The sequence below is a fragment of the Syngnathus typhle genome, unplaced genomic scaffold (genome assembly GCF_033458585.1).
Source record: "Syngnathus typhle isolate RoL2023-S1 ecotype Sweden unplaced genomic scaffold, RoL_Styp_1.0 HiC_scaffold_28, whole genome shotgun sequence".
Taxonomy (NCBI): Eukaryota; Metazoa; Chordata; class Actinopteri; order Syngnathiformes; family Syngnathidae; genus Syngnathus; species Syngnathus typhle.
Window position 1 is genome coordinate 491097 of NW_026871934.1, and position 22734 is coordinate 513830.

Below are 22734 nucleotides of genomic sequence, written 5' to 3' on the forward strand. Positions count from 1 at the left end.
TGTGCGTGCACGTGTGATCATCTATAACTGTGTGTTCGCGATAAGAATGGCCAAAGTACCGTTTTTTTCCGTGTATAGTGCGCAAAATTTTACTAATTTATTGTCCTAAAATCCGGGGTGCGCATTATACATGGGTACAAAAAAAAAAAAAAAAAAAAAAAAAATTTTAATTTTTTTTATTTTTTATTTTTTTAAGTCCCAATGATCGTCACACACGCAGGGAGGCAATGGGTCCCATTTTTATAGTCTTTGGTATGGTCTTAACTAGGCTGGATGTAATTTTTTTTGTTGGCGTCGATTTCTCCGACTGCCCGTAAACGCACCACCGCGCTTCGTGCGCGCACGGGACAGCAAACGAGCAGGTGATCGAGCAAGCGTCTGATACGAGAGCATTGCGGTCGCATGGAGCGTGTTTGAAGTGAACAGCAGAGAAGAAAGGCAAAGTGTTGTGAAATAAAATGCACAGAACGGATGCGCAAGACACGTCAGCTATATAAAGAGCGAGAGTTGTTTTCTTCCTATTAGTTTCAATTCACAGTTTAATTAGCAGTTTCAATCAGCAAATAACAAAATGCGTATTACAGGTAATATTTTATTTCACAACACTTTGCCTTGTTCCTTTGGTCTCTGCTGTTCATCCTAAAACACAAAGGCGCTCTTTAAGCAATGCGACAGTGAGCGCCCGGCGCGCTGCACCAAATTAAGCTCCCTGCGCAGTGCGCACTGAGGTCCACTTAAATTTTAGAAAGTACATCAGGACTTTAAAAATATCTTCTAAATTTCAGCGACGGCTCTGTCACAATAATCGACCAGCCCGGTGCAGTTGGGCGGTCGGCGGCGCGCTACGGTTGAGCGTTCTCTCGCACGCTCTCTCTCTCGCTCTCTCTCGCTCTCGCACACACGCAAACCGGATATCATACGGAGGCCGCCATTACAGATGCGCAGAACGGATGAGCAAGACACGTCAGCTATATAAAGAGCGAGAGTTCAGTTCTCTACCTAAATCCGTATTACAGGTAATATTTTATTTCACAACACTTTGCCTTGTTCCTTTCTTCTCTGCTGTTCACTTCAAACACGCTCCATGCGCACGGAGCGCGGTGGTGCGTTTACGGGCAGTCGGAGAAATCAACGCCAACAAAAAAAATTACATCCAGCCTAGTTAAGACCATACCAAAGACTATAAAAATGGGACCCATTGCCTCCCTGCGTGTGTGACGATCATTGGGACTTAAAAAAAAAAAAAATAATAATAATAATAATTTTTTTTTTTTTAAAATTCATAAAAATTGGGTGCGTATTATACATGGGTACAAGCTTTTTTCCAGCATCAGCATGCCATTTTTAGGGGTGCGTACTATACATGGGGGCGCACTATACACGGAAAAAAACGGTAGTTTGAAGTTGGGGTGATGTGATCACCATCGAGATTCCTCTCACCTGAAAGTTTAGTATAGATTGGCATACCTAGGACTGGTAAGTGATGAGTTCTAACCGTAACCATGGTTTGATGATTAACCAGAGGCACCATTGACGGCAAATTGGTTCAATGGGGAAGGCCCATTTCAGTGACATGGCCGGACAAGACAGGACTAACATCAATCGTCGAGACGATGGACAATATGACGTGTGACGACTCTGGACTCACACGACGATCTGACAGACTATGTGGACAGCGACCAAATGTTTGACACTTGAACTTACTTGAGCTTTACTTTGCCAGGGACAAAGCCTTCAGAGCGGGGGATGAGGCTGGCTTGAGGACAGCGAGGGCCGACCTGTCTCGGGGCATCAAGGAGGCGAAAAGGGCGTTCTCTTGCAAGATTATCGCCCACTTCAAGGACAACAAGGACGCACGGAGCCTTTGGCAGGGCATTCAGACCATCACGGACTACAAGCCCGCGCCGCGAAGCTGAGGGCGACATCTGTCTGCTCAACGATCTCAACCGCTTCTTTGCTCGCTTCGACACTCAGAACAGCACTTGCCCGCTGAGGACCGCTCCCCCTCCAAACGAGCAGCCCCTGTGTCTCTCTGCCGACAGCGTGAGGAGGGCGCTTGCCGCTATCAACACCCGTAAGGCGGCGGGCCCTGACAACATCCCAGGTCGGGCGCTGAAAGACTGCGCTGGGGAGCTGACGGGTGTCTTCACGGACATCTTTAACATTTCCCTGCAGCAGGCCATCGTCCCTTCATGTTTCAATGCTGCCACCATCGTACCTGTGCCGAAGAAACCTGCTCCGTCCTGCTTCAATGACTACCGCCCCGTGGCACTGACACCCATCATCATGTAGTGCTTTGAGCGGCTTGTCATGGAGCACATCAGATCCATTCTCCCCCCCACCATAGACCCCTTCTAGTTTGCGTACCGAGCCAAACAGTCCTCTGAGAATGCCATCTGCTCTCCCCTCCACTCGGCCCTCACCCACCTGGAGAGAAGGGACTCGTACGTGAGATTGCTGTTTGTGGACTTCAGTTCTGCCTTCAACACCATTGTGCCGCAACTACTCATCTGCAAACTCGACAAGCTGGGCCTCAGTACCTACCTCTGCAACTGGCTACTGGACTTCCTCTGTCAGAGGCCTCAGGTGGTACGTGTTGGCGACAAAATCTCCGCCAGCATCACGCTGAGCACGGGGGCCCCCCAAGGCTGCGTGCTCAGTCCGCTGCTCTTCACCCTGCTGACGCATGACTGCACTGCAACCTACAGCGAAAACCGCATAGTGAAGTTTGCTGACGACTCTGGTGAGTCTCATCACCAAGGGCGACGAGACTCAGGTTGGAGGTTGACCTTCTGACCGCGTGGTGCAGGGACAACAACCTCCTGCTGAACGTCAACAAGACCAAGGAAATTGTTGTTGACTTCCGGAAGGGTCACACCCAGCACCTGCCGCTGACCATTGACGGTGCTGTGGTGGAGAGAGTGAGCAGCACCAGATTCCTGGGGGTGCACATCAGTGAGGAACTCTCCTGGTCCGCCAACACCGCATCACTGGCAAAGAAAGCTCAGCCCCCCCTGTACATCCTGCGGAAACTCAGGCGAGCAAGTGCTCCTCCGGCCGTCATGGCTACATTCTACCGTGGCACCATTGAGAGCGTCCTCTCCAGTTGTTGTCCCATCTCACCCGCAAGGCGACCACGATTGTGAGTGATGCGAGTCACCCCACTCACTCTTTGTTCGATTTGCTGCCCTCTGGGAAGAGGTACAGGAGCCTGCGCTCCCGCACCACCCGACTCACAAACAGCTTCATTCTCCAGGCTGTTAGGATCTTGAACTCTCTCCCCCCTTCTGCGTAGCGTCTTGTACTTTTGCGCTATGTTCTGACTGTATGCACACTTGCTCCATTTTTGTTCCTCTTATTTATTGTTTTATTTGTTTATTTATTATTTCTTCATCACTCTTAATTATTCATTGTTTGTGCAGCTGGAGAGGACGCTCTCAATGGTGCCACGGTAAAATGTAGTCATGACGGCCGGAAGAGTGTTGAAGGCAGAACTGAAGTCCACAAACAGCAACCTCACATATGAGTCCCTTCTCTCCAGGTGGGTGAGGGCCGAGTGGAGGGCAGAGCAGATGGGGGGGAGAACGGAACGGATGTGCTCCATGACAAGCCGCTCAAAGCACTTCATGATGATGGGCGTAAGTGCCACGGGGGGGGAGTCATTGAAGCAGGACGGAGCAGGTTTCTTCGGCACAGGTACGATGGTGGCAGCTTTGAAACACGACGGGACGATGGCCTGCTGCAGGGAAGTGTTAAAGATGTCCGTGAAGACACCCGTCAGCTCACCAGCGCAGTCCTTCAACGCTCGACCCGGGATGTTGTCAGGGCCCGCCGCCTTACGAATGTTGATAGCGGCAAGCGCCCTCCTCACGCTGTCGGCGGAGAGGCACAGGGGCAGCTCGTGTGGAGGGGGAGTGGCCTTCGGCGGGCAAGTGCTGTTCTGAGCGTCGAAGCGAGCAAATAGGCGGTTAAGGCCATTGAGCAGACGGACGTCTCCTTCACAGCTCTGCGGCGCGGGCCTGTAGTCCGTGATGGTCTGAATGCCCTGCCAAAGGCTCCGTGCGTCCCTTCTGTCCTGGAAGTGGGCGGTAATTTTGCAAGAGAACGCCCCCTTCGCTTCTTTGATGCCCCGGGACAGGTCAGCCCTCACAGTCCTTAAGCCAGCCTCATCCCCCGCTCTAAAGGCTTTGTCCCTGGCCCTCAGCAGCCTGAAGACAGCCCCTGTCAGCCATGGCTTCCGGTTAGCCCGAGTGACGATGGATTTTGAGTGAGTCACATCATCAATGCACTTCCTGATGTAGGAGGAAACAGAGTCAGTATACTCCTCAATGTCTGTCCGATCGTCGCAAGTGGCAGCCCTCCTAAACATGTCCCAGTCAGTAGAGCCAAAGCAGTCACGAAGCGTATCAGAGGCACCCTCAGGCCACACCCGTACCCGCTTGCGAACCGGTCTGGATGCTCTCACCATTTGTCTGTATTTGGGCAAAAGCATAACAGTGATATGGTCAGAAAGTCCAAGATGGGGGAGGGGGGCGGCTTTGAAAGCTCCTTTATGCTCAGAGTAGACCAGGTCCAGGAAGCTGTCGCCACGTGTAGGAAAATTAACATGCTGGTGAAGCCTCGGAAAAACAGACTTCAGGTTAGCATGATTAAAATCCCCAGCGAAGATGGTGAAACCGTCAGGGTGCGCCGTCTGTTGTTCACTGACAGCCTGGTACAGTTCACTAAGAGCCGCGATCCTGTCGCCTTCGATGTTGGAAGGCGGGATGTAAACCGCGACTAGCAGAATCGCGGTAAATTCCCTCGGCAGGTAAAAAGGACGGCACTTAATGATCACAAACTCCGCCAGTGGCGAGCAGTGCTTGCATACCACTACAGAGTCCCGGCACCATTCGTCACGGATGTAGACGCAAATTCCACCTCCACGGGATTTTCCCCCTTGTACAATGGCCCGGTCCGCCCGATAGCACGCTAGCCGCTCCAGATGTACAGCAGACTCCGGAATGTTGACGGTCAACCAAGTCTCATCGAACACGAGCACACAGCAGTCACGCACTGTCCGGTTTGTAGATCGCAGCAAGCGAATGTAATCCATTTTGTTGTCCAGCGATCGAACAGTCGCCAGAACAATGGAAGGCACGGCTGGGCAAGCTGGGTTGGCCGCCAGCCTGGCCTTGATGCCCCCGCGCTTGCACCTCTTCAGCCTCCTCGCACACCGCTTTTGATGCTTCCCAACCGGGGAAGGAACAGCAGACGAGTCCGGCGACGCTTCAGGACGTAGCAGTCCGAGCTCCTTTAATGTCCCCGCATCAAAGTCCAGAACTCGACAAAACGCGCTTTCGCCGATGTCGAGCAGAACCCTCCTGCCGTACTTGTAGCACAACTCAGTACGACGAGACGAACGCATAAAACCGCCGGACAAACACTCATTAGACGAACGAAACACCGTTCGGGCGGGACAGAGAGAGGTCGCTGCGTATGCACGCGCCGCCATCTTGAAAGAATCCATTCAGGACAAAGAATTCAGGACAGAATCCACGGCCGCCAGGTTTCATTTTCTGTATGTTGTTGTTTTGATATTCTATGTCTGTGTAGTTTTTGTGAGTACAAGTGTCCGCTGAAGGCCCAGCGACAGGAGTGCGGTGATTTTTGTTTGTGTGGCCGAGTGTGTTGTGCGCAGTCAAGTTTCAGGAACTTGGGAGTGAAGACCCCGAGGCCTGGACAAGAATTAGAGGATCACCAGGTCTGGCTACAACAAGTATGATGACGTGTCGGGACACTTTATGGTTCCTTTTAATACCTGATGACACATGGAGTGAATGTGTCAAAGGGGGAGTGAGTGAATAGAAATGAGTGAGTAGAATTCAATTTGTAAATTGTGAGATTCAATGTTTTCTTTTCTTCTAATTCAATATTTTGAGGCTTTAACAGGACATGCCAGAATTAAACATGCAGTTATGGAAGGAGCAGATGAAGCATCTCGAAAGGAAGGGAGTTAATGGGAGACCTGGAATGGATGCAAAGCGTGGTAACAATCTAGCGACAGTAAGGTTTAAGGTGTTTCAGAGAAAAAGCACGGAAGCCGACAAATCATACAGCTGATAGGGAGTAGACAGCTGCATAATAAAGAACAAATGTTTAGAAGGTCATTAAATGTAGGGGAATACTGGACCAAAAACAAGGAATGGTGAACATTTCTGAATATATGAATGCATTAAGCTGCTATTAAAGGGTAAACGTTTAGTAAAATTTGCATAATGAACGTTGAGAGGAATTGGGCAATAGAACCATTTTGGGAGGATTGCAGGAGCGTTATTTCAAAAACGACGACTGATTTGAACAGTTCGGTGACTCGGACATGAGACAAAGATAAACGTAAATAAACAAATCAAGAGAACGACAATGACATGATTGGTATCAATTTGGAAGTACTGTGCAAATTTTAAATTGAAGATGAAATTTGTAGCTGAAAAATAATATTTGGACTGGAAAAGAGTGATTGAAGGGACATGATTGACGTGACTTCTGAGGAATGACAGTGGGATTGAGACAGTGACATCTGCGGTAGGAAAGGCTAACATGAAGAGGTAGAATGTAAATTGTAACAGTGGGAATCTAGCAAAATTGACAGCACGACGAGAAATAAGGGGGATAATTTATAACTCCTTGGGGGGGTAGTTTTATCTGTTTGTTTGTTTGTTTGTTTGTTTGTCTGTTTGTTTGTTTGTTTGTTTCAGGGACCACGTGGGCCTCTGGAACAGAGGGGTAGACGGCGGGAACCCTCTGAGGTTCCAATGAGCACTTTGATGAGACGTTTGACAGTTTTTTTCCCATCGTCAAAGGAGTAGTTGCGAGGACTAGCAACACTGGAGCACGATACGTTGCGTTGTCCCGCCACCGGTGGCCAACGGGGGCCGGGGGGGACGTCCGGCCCACGCTGCTGTCTTTGCCATTATGACTCAACATTTTTGCACTGTTAACGTCAGTTCATACAGGCAACTCTTTGGGCTTCGGACAGGCCACGGCAAAGTTTTTGTCTCCAAATTGACGACGTTGTTGATGAAATACCGAAGGGGTGTGTGCGGACGACGGTAATTGGTTAACAAGGCTGCGGGATTCAATCTTGGTTAAGTGTGGCTCCTGTGAAGCCTCAGACTGCTGCCAGGGAGTGTTTTGGTTTTAAATTAGGTTGAGCTTTCCTAGTTAAAGTAACCTTAACTAGCGTGCCTTGAGCGTGATTTAGGATGAGACAAATAGGTCCAAATTGTAGACGAAAACCATAAAATGGTTGAGGGAAGGTTTTGAATGTTTACCGATGTCATTTCCTGTCAGACCGTTATCGAGACACTTTTTGTGTCTCGAAGGGGGGGTTATGTAGTATATTTTTATTCAGGTCTTGTGTTATGTATATTTCACTTGTAAGTCTAAGTGTGACCTGGTCATGTTCGTGCGGGATTTTTGGGGTCTGGTCCAGGGATGCAGACTTACTGGCGCCAGCACATATGGATACAGCTGTTAATCATCAGCAAGACACAGTAAGGCGAAGGCGTAGAATCGGTAAAGCAGACTGGCGGGTCATAGTGCCTTGGGAAAGTATTCGTCCCCCTTGAACCTTTCAACATTTCGCCATATTTCAGGCTTCGAACATAAAGATATACAATTTTAATTTTTTGTCAAGAATCAACAACAAGTGGGACACAATCGTGAAGTGGAACGAAATTTATTGGATAATTTAAACTTTTTTAACAAATAAAAAACTGAAAAGTGGGGCGTGCAATATTATTCGGCCCCTTTACTTTCAGTGCATCAAACTCACTCCAGAAGTTCAGTGAGGATCTTTGAATGATCCAATGTTGTCCTAAATGACTGACGATGATAAACAGAATGCACCTGTGTGTAATCAAGTCTCCGTATAAATGCACCTGCTCTTTGATAGTCTCAGGGTTCTGTTTAAAGCGCAGAGAGAACCATGAAGACAAAGGAACACACCAGGCAGGTCCGAGATATTGTTGTGGAGAAGTTTAAAGCCGGATTTGGATACATTGAGATTTCCCAAGCTTTAAACATCTCAAGGAGCACTGTGCAAGCAATTATCATGAAATGGAAGGAGTATCAGACCACTGCAAATCAACCAAGACCCGCCCGTCCCTCCAAACTTTCATCTCAAACAAGGAGAAGACTGATCAGAGATGCAGCCAAGAGGCCCATGATCACTCTGGATGAACTGCAGATAACTACAGCTGAGGTGGGAGAGTCTGTCCATAGGACAACAATCTGTCATGCACTGCACAAATCTGGCCTTTATGGAAGAGTGGCAAGAAGAAAGCCATTTCTCAAAGATATCCATAAAAAGTCTCATTCAAAGTTTGCCACAAGCCACCTGGGAGACACACCATACATGTGGAAGAAGGTGCTCTGGTCAGATGAAACCAAAATCGAACTTTTTGGCCACAATGCAAAACGATATGTTTGACGTAAAAGCAACACAGCTCATCACCCTGAACACACCATCCCCACTGTCAAACATGGTGGTGGCAACATCATGGTTTGGGCCTGGTTTTCTTCAGCAGGGACAGGGAGGATGGCTAAAATTGATGGGAAGATGGATGGAGCCAAATACAGGACCATTCTGGAAGAAAACCTGTTGGAGTCTGCAAAAGACCTGAGACTGGGACGGAGATTTATCTTCCAACAGGACAATGATCCAAAACATAAAGCCAAATCTACAATGGAATGGTTCACAAATAGACGTATCCAGGTGTTAGAATGGCCCAGTCAAAGTCCATACCTGAATCCAATCGAGAATCTGTGGAAAGAGCTGAAGACTGCTGTTCACAAACGCTCTTCATCCAACCTCACTGAGCTTGAGCTGTTTTGCAAGGAAGAATGGGCAAGAATTCCAGTCTCTCGATGTGTAAAACTGATAGAGATATACCCCAAGCGACTTGCAGCTGTAATTGCAGAAAAAGGTGGCGCTACAAAGTATTAGCGCAAGGGGGCCGAATAATATTGCACGCCCCACTTTTCAGTTTTTTATTTGTTAAAAGTTTAAATTATCCAATAAATTTTGTTCCACTTCACAATTGTGTCCCACTTGTTGTTGATTCTTGACAAAAAATTAAACTTTTATATCTTTATGTTTGAAGCCTGAAATGTCGCGAAATGTTGAAAGGTTCAAGGGGGCCAAATACTTTCGCAAGGCACTGTAGATCATCCAGCAGACCTCGTGTGCGCGCGCCCTAATGAAGACTCGGGGAGTGCAGGGGTATAAATTTTCGGGCTTGAGAAGACAAAGGGACTCGACATTTTGCTAGGGCGAGAGACACTTCATTCTGACATCGGTTGAATAAAATATTTTCCCAATCAGCCGTGTGTCACTGAAGTTTTCCTTCCCCGAGCCAGCCACCTTTCCAACACCTGCTTTTGAAGACCAGCAGACCACCGAAGAAAACCCCCCACAATAGAAAAAGAAGTTTGCACGTTTTACTCTAAATTTTACGCATCTAAATTTTCAAAGGAGGATTGTAATTGACTTTTTCACATTCATCGTCTAATTCCACAAATTAATTCGTCATACAACGAGCTCTGTGATTCAAAACCTAAAATTGAGGAACAGGATGCAAGTCTCGGAAAAAATTTGTTAAATCTCCAGGATCAGATAGGCTCACTGTAAACTTTTACAAACACTTTTGGGATAAAGTCCCCCCAAAAAAGTCCCAATGATCGTTGTCACACACACATCGGGTGTGGTGAAATTTGTCCTCTGCATTTAACCCATCCCCGTGTGATTTTGATCCATCCCCTGGGGGAGAGGGGAGCAGTGAGCAGCAGCAGTGCCGTGCTCGGGAATCATTTGGTGATCTAAACCCCAATTCCAACCCTTAATGCTGAGTGCCAAGCAGGGAGGCAATGGGTCCCATTTTTATAGTCTTTGGTATGACCCGGCTGGGGTTTGAACCCACAACCTTCCAGTCTCAAGGCGGACACTCTACCACTAGGCCACTGAGCTGAGGAATTTGAGGAAGTTATTATTTGAAGCTTTACATGATTGTATTGGTAGAAAATGATGACAACAATGAAGCAAGGGGTAATTAATTAGTTTTTTTCCTTGTATAATGCGCAAATTTTAACTAATTTATTGTCCTAAAATCTGGGGTGCGCATTATACATGGGTACAATTTTTTTTTTTATTTTTATTTTTTTTAAGAAAGTCATGGTACAACAAAACCAACAACAGGACTGACCGACAAAGACGTGGAACAAAAAGACAGGGTGACATTACCAAAGACAGGAACAGAAATCAAACAGACATCATGACAGTAAAACATGCAATGATCCGACAGTGAGCGAGGGGCAGACAGGACTTAAATACAAAACACGTTACATCGATTGAGGTGACACAGGAAGAGAGGGGCGACGCGAACAGAAACTATGGCAACCTAGACACATAGCAAAACTGGGGACGAGACATGACAAATCTCCCTCGAAATAAAACTTGAAATCACCTTTCTTCTTGTTTGTTGTCAATCGCGCATCGCATTCAGCTATCCTGCCCAACACAGTCAGTGTAGTCAGTAAAATTCATAATTGATGACACATCGTTTGATGCGATGGTGCAATCCTTGATGGTGTGTTATTGTCAAATATTGTTTGTTTTTTAATCTCCATCGCGGACCGGACGTCATACGGAGGCCGCCATTACAGATGCGCAGAACGGATGCGCAAGACACGTCAGCTATATAAAGAGCGAGAGTTGTTTTCTTCCTATTAGTTTCAATTCACAGTTTAATTAGCAGTTTCAATCAGCAAATAACATACCGTTTTTTTCCGTGTATAGTGCGCCCCCATGTATAGTACGCACCCCTAAAAATGGCATGCTGATGCTGGAAAAAAGCTTGTACCCATGTATAATACGCACCCAATTTTTATGAATTTTAAAAAAAAAAAATTTAATTACTTTTTTTTTTTTTTTAAGTCCCTATGATCGTCACACACGCAGGGAGGCAATGGGTCCCATTTTTATAGTCTTTGGTATGGTTTTAACTAGGCTGGATGTAATTTTTTTTGTTGGCGTTTATTTCTCCGACTGCCCGTAAACGCACCACCGCGCTCCGTGCGCATGGAGCGTGTTTGAAGTGAACAGCAGAGAAGAAAGGAACAAGGCAAAGTGTTGTGAAATAAAATATTACCTGTAATACGGATTTAGGTAGAGAACTGAACTCTCGCTCTTTATATAGCTGACGTGTCTTGCTCATCCGTTCTGCGCATCTGTAATGGCGGCCTCCGTATGATATCCGGTTTGCGTGTGTGCGAGAGCGAAAGCGCGCGAGAGAACGCTCAACCGTAGCGCGCCGCCGACCGCCCAACTGCACCGGGCTGGTCGATTATTGTGACAGAGCCGTCGCTGAAATTTAGAAGATATTTTTAAAGTCCTGATGTACTTTCTAAAATTTGAGTGGACCTCAGTGCGCACTGCGCAGGGAGCTTAATTTGGTGCGGTCGCGCAACCGCAGCGCGCCGGGCGCTCACTGTCGCATTGCTTAAAGAGCGCCTTTGTGTTTTAGGATGAACAGCAGAGACGAAAGGAACAAGGCAAAGTGTTGTGAAATAAAATATTACCTGTAATACGCATTTTGTTATTTGCTGATACTGCTAATTAAACTGTGAATTGAAACTAATAGGAAGAAAACAACTCTCGCTCTTTATATAGCTGACGTGTCTTGCGCATCCGTTCTGTGCATTTTATTTCACAACACTTTGCCTTTCTTCTCTGCTGTTCACTTCAAACACGCTCCATGCGACCGCAATGCTCTCGTATCAGACAAGGCTTGCTCGATCACCTGCTCGTTTGCTGTCCCGTGCGCGCACGAAGCGCGGTGGTGCGTTTACGGGCAGTCGGAGAAATCAACGCCAACAAAAAAAATTACATCCAGCCTAGTTAAGACCATACCAAAGACTATAAAAATGGGACCCATTGCCTCCCTGCGTGTGTGACGATCATTGGGACTTAAAAAAAAAAATAAAAAATTAAAAAGATTTTTCTTTTTTTTTTTTTTTGTACCCATGTATAATGCGCACCCCAGATTTTAGGACAATAAATTAGTTAAATTTTGCGCACTATACACGGAAAAAAACGGTAATGCGTATTACAGGTAATATTTTATTTCACAACACTTTGCCTTGTTCCTTTCGTCTCTGCTGTTCACTTCAAACACGCTCCATACGACCGCAATGCTCTCGTATCAGACGCTTGCTCGATCACCTGCTCGTTTGCTGTCTGTCACAATGTAACCTACACAAATCCGAAACATTTGTTGCGGCTCCGAGTCACGACGAGGGGCAAGTTTTGGTTTCCAAGGGTGTTTTTATTCCTTTTCAACGTCTCTCCCATACAGAGCCGCCTTTTTCACGTCCGCACGCCTTTTTCACATGTCCGCACGGATCGCGGTGGTGCCTTTACGGGCAGTCGGAGAAATCAACGCCAACAAAAAAAATACATCCAGCCTATTTAAGACCATACCAAAGACTATAAAAATGGGACCCATTGCCTCCCTGCGTGTGTGACGATCATTGGGACTTAAAAAATAAATAAATAAATAAAAATTTAAAAAAAAATTAAAAAAAATTTAAAAAAAATTTAAAAAATTGGGTGCGTATTATACATGGGTACAGGCTTTTTTCCAGCATCAACATGCCATTTTTAGGGTGCGTATTATACATGGGGGCACATTATACACGGAAAAAACGGTACTTTGATTCCAAAGCTTGGAAAATATAAGAGAGTTTAGGATAATTTAAGGCCCATCACATTATTGAATACAGGCTGCAATTTTTTTTCCGGCTCGATTGCAAACAGACTCAGAGGGAATAACAGATATCATTAGTGAGACACAGTCAGGCTTTATAAAAGGAAGAGTTATTCATAACAACATTAGGCTTGTTTTGGATTTAATACACTACAGTAATTTAGTGAAAGATGATGGCTTTACACACTTCCTGGATTTTTACAAGGCCTTTGAACATGCTTTTTTTTTTTTAGAAACACCAAATTATTTTGGATTTGGGGAACATTTTAAAGATTTTATTTGTATGCTCTACTTTGACCTAAATAGTTGTGTGTCCTTAGGCCAGGGAACTTGTAAAATATTCAGTATAGAATGAGGAATCGGACAAGGATGTGGAAGCTCCCCTTTATTATTTATAATGGTGGCAGAGATTTTGTCCGTTTAGGCTAAATAAATCCAACAATTGAAGGTCTGCATTTGCACAATGAACAAATTGTAATATGTCAATTGGCTGATGATACAACTATATTTCTTAAGGATGAGCTCCAAATTCCAATAACAGTGCAAATGAATAATACGTTTTCAAAAGCCTCTAGACTCCAGTTAAATTCTGCCACACAGATACGTAATATACAGGCAACGAGGAACTGATTCGAGGACACATATCGTTTTACGTAGTTCGGGTAACCAATCAGAGGACTGGACGTAACACTTAGAGGAGGACGTACCTCTGCCGCCATTGGTCAATAAATACTATTTGTTTGTGCAAAGTACGTACCTCCGCCGCCATTGATAAATAAATACTGCCCTTTGTGCAAATCTGTAAAGTTGTTTTGTGTGGCTTCCGCCACACATAGATATAATATACACGTGTAATATGTAGACCCGATGAACCAGAGGACATTACCTTTTACGTAGATCGGCGCGATAGACCAATCAATCTTCACGTATCACGTAGAGTACGACACCTCCGCTGCCATTAATAAATAAATACTATCGTTTGTGCAAATACAAGAAAAACAAAACAGCATTACGATCCTCTAAAATGGCATAGACAAAGAGACATGCTTACAAGGCAAAACTAGAGCTTTCTGCAAAGCCAGGAAGAGGAAGTTGCAGAAGAGCAACGAAACAATGACGAGACAATGACGAGAGAGAACTTGGCATGTTCATTGGCAAACTTGCCCAGCTGTTTAATTTGGATACAGAAGATGAGGACTTGGACGGATTTGCGTATGAATATTGTGGTGAAATGTCTTCGGTGCTCAGCTGGTCTTCAAAAGCAGGCGATGGAAGGTGGCTGGCTCAGGGAAGGAAAACTCCAGTGACACACGGCTGATTGGAAAAAGATTTTCTTCAACCGATGTCAGAATAAAGGGCCTCATGCCCAACGAAAAATTGTTGAGTGCCCGATCGAGTCTTCCAGTCCCCATGCTTTATACCAGGTGACTCTTGACGCTATTGCTTTGCCTAACAGCTGCGGGTTGACCCCTAGCTTGCTTATTTGTTCTTCAGGCCCTATATGATCACCTTCTCGTTCTTTTCTGGTAAAAAACAACTGGCCATTCTATAGTCTGTCGTCGGTAACTATACATTACTGAAACCAAACCCCAGTATCCCGCACGAACAGGTCTATCCCTGACCTGGTATATGACCTCGGCCTTATGAGGGAAACATACAAGGAATAGGGTCAGAGTAAATATATACTACGTCAATTGTTCACAGCAAGCGCCTCAGCATTTACACTATGATGATCAGCCACACATTTATCATAATTATCACTTTGTTCAGTGTCCTGCCACAATGGTGGGCAACCTAATCTGGTAAAGCAGTGTTTCCCAACCACTGTGCCGCAGCACACTGGTGTGCTGTGAGAGATGTTCAGATGTGCCGTGGGATTGTCTAATATTAATTACGGAGCGCAGTGTAAACAGGATTGCCAAACCACTGGTCAGTTCGCTAATTGTGCATTCGTGGAGAATCGGAGATTTCATGTTGTCGGTCTGATTGTATTGCATCGGCACATATTCGGTTTATGTGTGTGTTGCTGTGTGCTTTTGCCAACAGCGACAGACACTATGACGATTGTGGTGCGTTTGTGGTCCGATGGAAATCAGAGAATGCAGTTCAACCAGAGAACCCGGATTGTTAATTTTTCACCAACATAAAATACAGTCAAATAGAGACACCTCGACTGTGATAGCCACTCAGCTGCTGTCAGAACAGCAGAGCGTCTTTAGAAGTGACATTGTTCTTATCAGGGCTGTGGACTCGGACTCGGGAACTCTGACTCGTCGGACTGGGTCATTTTTGCCGGACTCGGTGCTGATTTTGACAGAGTCCACCGAGTCTGACAATAAAAAAAATACGTTCAATTTTATTTTCATCATGCTGCTGAGAATGCACGTAGGAATACTGTCCACAGCCCTGCTTGCTTGTTATGAAGACAAATTAAGTTGTTGCGTGCGCGCCCGCGCCTGCCTGCCTGCGTGCGTGCACGTACAAGATCCACAATGCCCCGCGCGCAGCCAAGATGGAAGAACCCGGGAGCAGCGAGAGAACAATGTTTTGCCTCTAGATTTGGGGGGGAAAAGGAGCGTAAGTTACGATCAATGCGGGCACGTTGAGTTGCACTTAGGCTAATGTTTACATTATGTACCAATGTCAAGGACGATTATGTCACCCAGCTTATATCATTGATGTGTTTCGATAGTTGTGGGGTCGTCACTAATTATTTGTGTTTAGATAAATGTCTGAGCTATAATGGTGTAATTAATGATTAAAACTTGAAAGTATCTGTTTATTGTATTCGTTTATATGTTTAATAAAGACAAAGCATCACGAAACTGTTGTAATTATTTAGATTTTGATCTAAATTAGCCTTGAATAAAGACTAAGCAGTCACATGAATTAACAGAAAAAATGGACAGCCGGACTCGGACTTGTGGTCGTGGTCAAGAGGCCGGACTCGGACTCGGTGCAAAAATCCGACAGAGTCCACAGCCCTGGTTCTTATTGTCGTAATATTTATAGCGCTAGTCTAAAACAGTTAACAAACTCATGTTGATACTTTTGGATTTTAATCACAATCACTTTCAATAGTTTATTCCTTGCACTGTCTAAAACATTTTTAAAAAACTCACTTTTATTAAAAAAAAGAAATACAATTAAAAGAATATTTAGTATTTATTTTTATTCAATTATTCGACTTAATAGGACTTTATGTCTTTCTTTGTAATATAACTGATTTTAATATAGAAGCTGGTGTAACACTTAACAGATTTTTTTTGGTGGTGTGCCTCGAGATTTTTTCCAATGAAAAGGTGTGCCATGAATGAAAAAAGGTTGGGAAACACTGTGGTAAGGGATAGTCAAGTCAAAGTCAAAGCTATAGGTAGCTAAGGGTCGCTAGCTAAGGTTGATACTTAGCTACCTTTCATATACACAATGATGTTTAAATAAGGTATATTTATTTATTCAGAAAATGCAAATTAATTTACAGTAAGATTTGTGTCCGCTCCAATCAGCGCCTCGGACAGTTCGCGCTCTGCTCCTGCCCCTCCCATCTTGTCATGCTGTGAGCAGTGCTGATTTACCGCACCTGCGGCACATTACCACACCTGCTTCCACCTTGTGGACCACTATGTGTTTAAAACCCACATCCCGGTCACTCTGTCAGATCGTCCCTTGCTGCTTCCTGCTTCATTCTGTTCTAGTTGCCGTATTCCTGTTGCCGACACAGACAGTAATATTGTAATGAAACTTATTACTTTCAAATGCAAGTACTGGTAACTGGAAATATGTAATGCATTACATTTCGTAAGTAATTTATGTATACATCTGGCTGTAGTAGGAACATATTACAGCTGTTGCGTAGTTGGTGAGCCCCCCTGCTCCCTCAGCACAAAACCAAGTCAGCCAGTGAAAATCATCATCCGCCGTCAGCAGGTGAAAAATGACTCAAATTGAGCAAAATGATGGCCATTGAATTTATTCCAAACTCAGGAGCCAGCAATAGGAAAGGCACCCACGTCTTCAAAGAGGATGCGGTTCAGGTGAGGAATACATAGGGCATGCCCTCTTTTCAGCTGTATTACATCCAGAGTGCGTATATGAATGCATATAATGAATCTGTAAGTGACGTACTTAACAATGTAGGAGCATATTCTCCTGTGTGCATGAGTCAGAAAAGGTGCACTGCTGCGATTATTCTCCCATCAACTTATAAGTGCGACGATCATACAAGCTCTGTTGCTGATCACTTATGTATGTTTTAATAGAAAAGATGCCCTGAAGATTCGTGATTCGGTAGACTTGTTGCGCTGTCATGTTGTGGAGAGTTACGTGATTTGTTTTGCCATTTTGTGTTACAATTTACATTTCTTGATGTTTATCATACCAAAAAAAAAAAAGTCAATATTTATTTTCTATCTGTACTTATGGCCCCATTGGCAACTACAGTGGAGCCTCGGTTTTCGAACGTCCCGGTTCTCGAACAAATCGATTTTTTTGCTTCAGATGTCGGACGAAATTCGGTTGTCGAACCTCGCGAGATGAGCCGAGGACCCGCATGCCAACTGACTCCGTTCGTTATTACGTTCTCGTTACTCTAAGGATTGCATCAACTCTAATCATGCCTCCAAAGGAAGCAAGTGGGAGCCATCCTAAAACACAAAGACGCTCCTAAAGCAATGCGACACTGAGCGCCCGGCGCGCTGCGGTTGCGTGATCAAACTAAATTAATCTCCCTGCGCACTGAGGTTCACTTAAATTTTGGAAAGTACATGAGGACTTTAAAAATATTTTCTAAATTTTAGCGACCGCTCTGTCAAAATAATGCAACCGGCGCGGTGCAGTTGCGCGGTGGGCGGCGCGCAACGGTTCCGCGTTCGGCGGTGCGCTGCAGTTGCGCGATTGGACAAAATTAAGCTCCCTGCGCACTGATGTCCACTTAAATTTTGGAAAGTACAGCAGGACTTTAAAAATATTTTCTAAATTTCAGCGACGGTCTGTCACAATAATGCGACCAGCGCGGTGCAGTTGCGTGGTCGGTGACGCGCTATGGTTGCGTGTTCGGCGATGCGCTGCAGTTGCGCGATAAGACAAAAATGCGCAAATGAAAAAATGCTGAAAAAAGGTGTGTTTTTTTTGGGCTGGTAACGGATTTTTTTCCCCCCATTATTTGTAATGGGGAAACATGATTCGGAATTCGAAGGATTCACTTTTTGAACAGCCTTCTGGAACGGCTTGTGTTCGAAAACCGAGACTCCACTGTATTTATGAAAAGAGCTTTTGCACACATTTTCAATCCAACTCATCTCATTTAGTTTGAATATGTTTGAAGACAGACATGAACATTTATTCAGTTTAAATATGCTTAAAGAAGGACATGACTGTTTGAGTCTAGTTTAGTTTTGGTGGTTAGATGATTCTCATGCAAACACGTTCACCCTGCATTACTGAGCCTTATCCGGCAAGGCAATGGTGCTTTCCTGTTCTCTCTGTAGTTCCTCCTTCCATTTGGCCTTCCTCTCCATGTTCTGACCTGTCAAGGACTCATTTCTGCCAGCAGCCTGAAACAAAAGAATGGAAGACTTAACGGTACAATACAGTGGAAGCGGCAACGTCCAAACCCCTCATCATTCATCAATCAACAATGAAATCATCTAATAATGCAAAATAACTCGTGCAAGAAGCTACACCTAGGCTTCATTCTCTCAACAGATGACTCAAATGTATGGCAGCAATCGCAGACGATCCAAATTAATTCGCAAAAATCTGACCAACATTGAGAGTCCTACAACACAAAGAGATGAAACTTTTAAAAAATAGACAAGCTGACAAGCATGTGGCAGCATGCCACTCTGCAGCAAGTGCCTGAAGCTAACAAACTTACTTCTTTAGTCATTGTAAAAACAAAAAAGGCAACTGCAAAACAGCAGTTACAGAGGAACAAAAATGGTACAATAGTGTTCAGAATAGTATTGCTATGTGACTAAACGATTAATACAAGTTTTGAGTACATTATTCATTGTTAAAAACAAGGTACCAGTAGATTCGCACAAATCCAACAAGACGAAGATGATATGGACACTCTTAACTCTTTCAATGCCAAGCGTTATCAATAAGACAACACTAAGAATTGCAGCCGATTTTATTCAAGATTCAAGAGTTTTTTTATCCGCCATGTTTGAGCGTGCCAAACAAGGAACTTGACTTTGGTAAATCACACCCTCTGTTCAACATTTAGGTGACTAACAACACTCAGGACATGTGAAAAATGGCAAATATTCTCAAACATCCCCTGATCTTAAACTCCCAAAAGGGCAAGGAAAAACTCAAAACTCCAGCTAGGGGAAATGAGAAACCTTGAGAAGAGACCACAGATGGGAAGGTCCCTTATCCAGGATGACCAGGCTGCAATGAATGCAGAGAGGACACATAGTACATTTTATGCATTTTCACTCATCTTTCAAGGCAGACAGAATATTGTATGAGATAGATAGATGGATACCGTTTTTTTTCCGTGTATAGTGCGCAATATTTTACTAATTTATTGTCCTAAAATCTGGGGTGCGTATTATACATGGGTACAAAGAAAAAAAAAAAGTTTTTTTTTTTTTTTAATTTTTTTTTTTTTTTAAATAAAGTCATGGTACAACAAAACCAACAACAGGACTGACCGACAAAGTCGTGGAACAAAAAGACAGGGTGACATTACCAAAGACAGGAACAGAATGACAGTAACACATGCAATGATCCAACGGTGAGCGAGGGGCAGACAGGACTTAAATACAAAACACGTTACATCGATTGAGGTGACACAGGAAGAGCGGGGTGACACGAACAGAAACTATGGCAACCTAGACACATAGCAAAACTGGGGACGAGACATGACAAATCTCCCCCGAAATAAAACTCACCTTTCTTCTTGTTTGTTGTCAATCGCGCATCGCATTCAGCCATCCTGCCCAACACACTTAGTAAAATTCATAATTGACGACACATCGTTTGATGCGATGGTGCAATCCTCGATGGTGTGTTATTGTCAAATATTGTTTGTTTTTTAATCTCCATCGCGGACCGGACGTCATACGGAGGCCGCCATTACAGATGCGCAGAACGGTTGCGCAAGACACGTCAGCTATATAAAGAGCGAGAGTTCAGTTCTCCACCTATTAGTTTCAATTCACAGTTTAATTAGCAGTTTCACTCAGCAAATAACAAAATGCGTATTACAGGTAATATTTTATTTCACAACACTTTGCCTTGTTCCTTTCGTCTCTGCTGTTCATTTCAAACACGCTCCATACGACCGCAATGCTCTTGTATCAGACGCTCGCTCGATCACCTGCTAGTTTGCCGTCTGTCACAATGTACCCTACACAAATCCGAAACATTTGTTGCGGCTCCGAGTCACGACGAGGGGCAAGTTTTGGTTTCCAAGGGTGTTTTTATTCCTCTTCAACGTCTCTCCCATACAGAGCCGCCGTGTGCGCACGGAGCGCGGTGGTGCGTTTAGGGGCAGTCGGAGAAATCAACGCCAACAAAAAAAATGACATCCAGCCTAGTTAAGACCATACCAAAGACTTTAAAAATGGGACCCATTGCCTCCCTGCGTGTGTGACGATCTTTGGGACTTAAAAAAAAAAAAAAAATTAAAAAAAAAATTTAAAAAAATTCATAAAAATTGGGTGCGTATTATACATGGGTACAAGCTTTTTTCCAGCATCAGCATGCCATTGTTAGGGGTGCGTACTATACATGGGGGCGCACTATACACGGAAAAAAACGGTAGATGGATAGATGGATAGATAGATAGATCGATCGATCAAAGTCTGCTTTATTGTTAATTTTCTCACATGCCAAGACACACGAAGAAATCAAAATTACGTTCCCACTATCCCACGGTGACAAGACACAATATACATACAAGTAAACAACACAAAAAAATAAAAACAAGAAGGCACAAACAATGAATAAATAAGAGTGATGAATAACTAATAAATAAACAAATAACATAATAAATAAGAGGAGAAAAAATGGAGCAAGTGTGCATACAGCAGACAGTCAGAATATAGCGCAAAAAGTACAGGACGCTACGCAGAAGGGGGGAGAGAGTTCAGGATCCTAACAGCCTGGAGTATGAGTGAGTCTGGTGGTGCGGGAGCGCAGGCTCCTGTACCTCTTCCCAGAGGGCAGAAGTAGAGGTAGGTACTGAGGCCCAGATTGTCGAGTTGGCAGATGGGCTGGCGTCTCGCTTGTTCGCCGCTTCTCCTTCCTTAGTTTTAGTTTCTATGCGACTTAGTATCTTTTTCTTTTGTTTTGTTTTGTTTTATACTAAGTGTGTATTAAGTGTGTAGCTTTCTACTTGTCAACTTTTACCCACTTCGTCACCTGGCATCAGCTTGGATTACTTTATGACAGATGACAGATGTTTCACTCACCCGCTGCTCCACTGATTCTCCTGGCTACCATTGCCCAGCAACAACCTGCCGCTACGAGCTGTTTCCCGGACTTTTATCCCGGATCGCACCGCGGATAGCCCTCCTGACTACCCGCCGACTGTCTGGTTAGCTGGCGGCTTCAGGGCTAGCCGGCAACCAGCAACATCAGTACAGTTCCCCGCGACCAGTGGGCCGCGTAACTGGACGCCCCCGGCTTTCTGTGCCATTCTCTGCCACTGTGTGAGGTATCCCCGGACAGCCCTCCAGCTGTCGGTGCGATTAGTCCTTGTTGACTGGGATCGCTGCCTCCACAGTTAGCTCCCTGCTAACTAGCCGCCGCTCCGCGGCTGGTGGCTAACAGCTAGCCACAGTTAGCTCCCTGCTAACTAGCCGCCGCTCCGCTGCTGGTGGCTAACAGCTAGCCACAGTTAGCTCCCTGCTAACTCCCGCAAATCACGGACCGCTGTCCCTCCACCAACTCCTCTCTCCTCTCCTCTGTCATGCTGTGGATCGTCGCGCTGTGCCTGTCTCTCCATCTCTGGCCAACAAGTGTGCAGCCGTCGGCCAACGATCCCAGGCTAACATCCACCACTGCCAGCATGCTACTCAAATACTCCGCTCTGCAACACCTCAAACTCAACAACCACACCACCATACCTCCAGACATCACAGCAACCATCAAAACACACGGACTGTTTCGCCGACCCAGATACATCCACGGAAGCTCCCGCAGAAAGTTTATTTACTCCCGGACTGAACAACACTGCATCCCATCACTCTGGTCACGCAACCGATCCATCCCCAGTGACGTCACACGTCATCACAATAACAAACCACACGTGCGCTCTGCCTATCTACAACCGTTAACCAAAGCTCCCCCACCCATCCAACTTCACCCATCCCTCAAATTCGCTCTGCTCAATACCCGCTCACTCAATAAAAAAGGACCAATACTCAGTGAATTCATAACTGACAACCACATAGACTTTTCAGCATAACCGAAACCTGGCAAAAACCACTGGAATACATTCACCTCAACAGAGCTACACCCCCAGGATACACCTACATGGATAAACCACGTGACGGTCGTGGTGGCGGTATAGCCACAATATACCGCCAACACTTGAAACCCACTGCTGTAACCATCACCACCCCCTCCTCCTTTGAGCACCAGTCATTCAAGCTGCCTGGCCCCAAACCCCTGGTCACTGCAATCATCTACCGCCCCCCCAAACCCAACCCTGCATTCCTTTCCGATCTCTCTGAATTTCTCACCCAACTCTGTGCCATTTCACCTTCAGTCATCCTACTGGGAGATTTCAACATTCATGTCGATTCCACCACCTGCAAAACTGTCACTGAATTTCTGGACATTCTCAACTCATTTAATATCACTCAACACGTTGACTTCCCCACCCACAAAAAAGGACACACCCTGGACTTAATTTGCACCACTGGACTCTCCATCAGCAACCTCACCAGCTTCAACCTCACAGACATCC

At 45.2% G+C, this 22734-nt stretch overlaps 1 protein-coding gene and 1 long non-coding RNA gene across 2 annotated transcripts in view; both read right to left on the reverse strand.

Annotated features, from left to right (window-relative positions):
- The window catches only part of LOC133147093 (uncharacterized), a 29215-nt gene extending 18303 nt beyond the window's left edge, over nucleotides 1-10912 (reverse strand). Inside the window, exon 1 of the long non-coding RNA XR_009711507.1 lies at nucleotides 10506-10912. This is a non-coding gene — a long non-coding RNA (uncharacterized LOC133147093). The remainder of the gene's footprint in view (nucleotides 1-10505) is intronic.
- A 5848-nt stretch (nucleotides 10913-16760) lies between these two features.
- The window catches only part of LOC133147089 (protein FAM162B-like), a 54544-nt gene continuing 48570 nt past the window's right edge, over nucleotides 16761-22734 (reverse strand). The window contains exon 5 of the mRNA XM_061271189.1: nucleotides 16761-18358. Within this exon, the coding sequence (XP_061127173.1) occupies nucleotides 18242-18358 (117 nt within the window). The 3' untranslated portion in view covers nucleotides 16761-18241. The remainder of the gene's footprint in view (nucleotides 18359-22734) is intronic.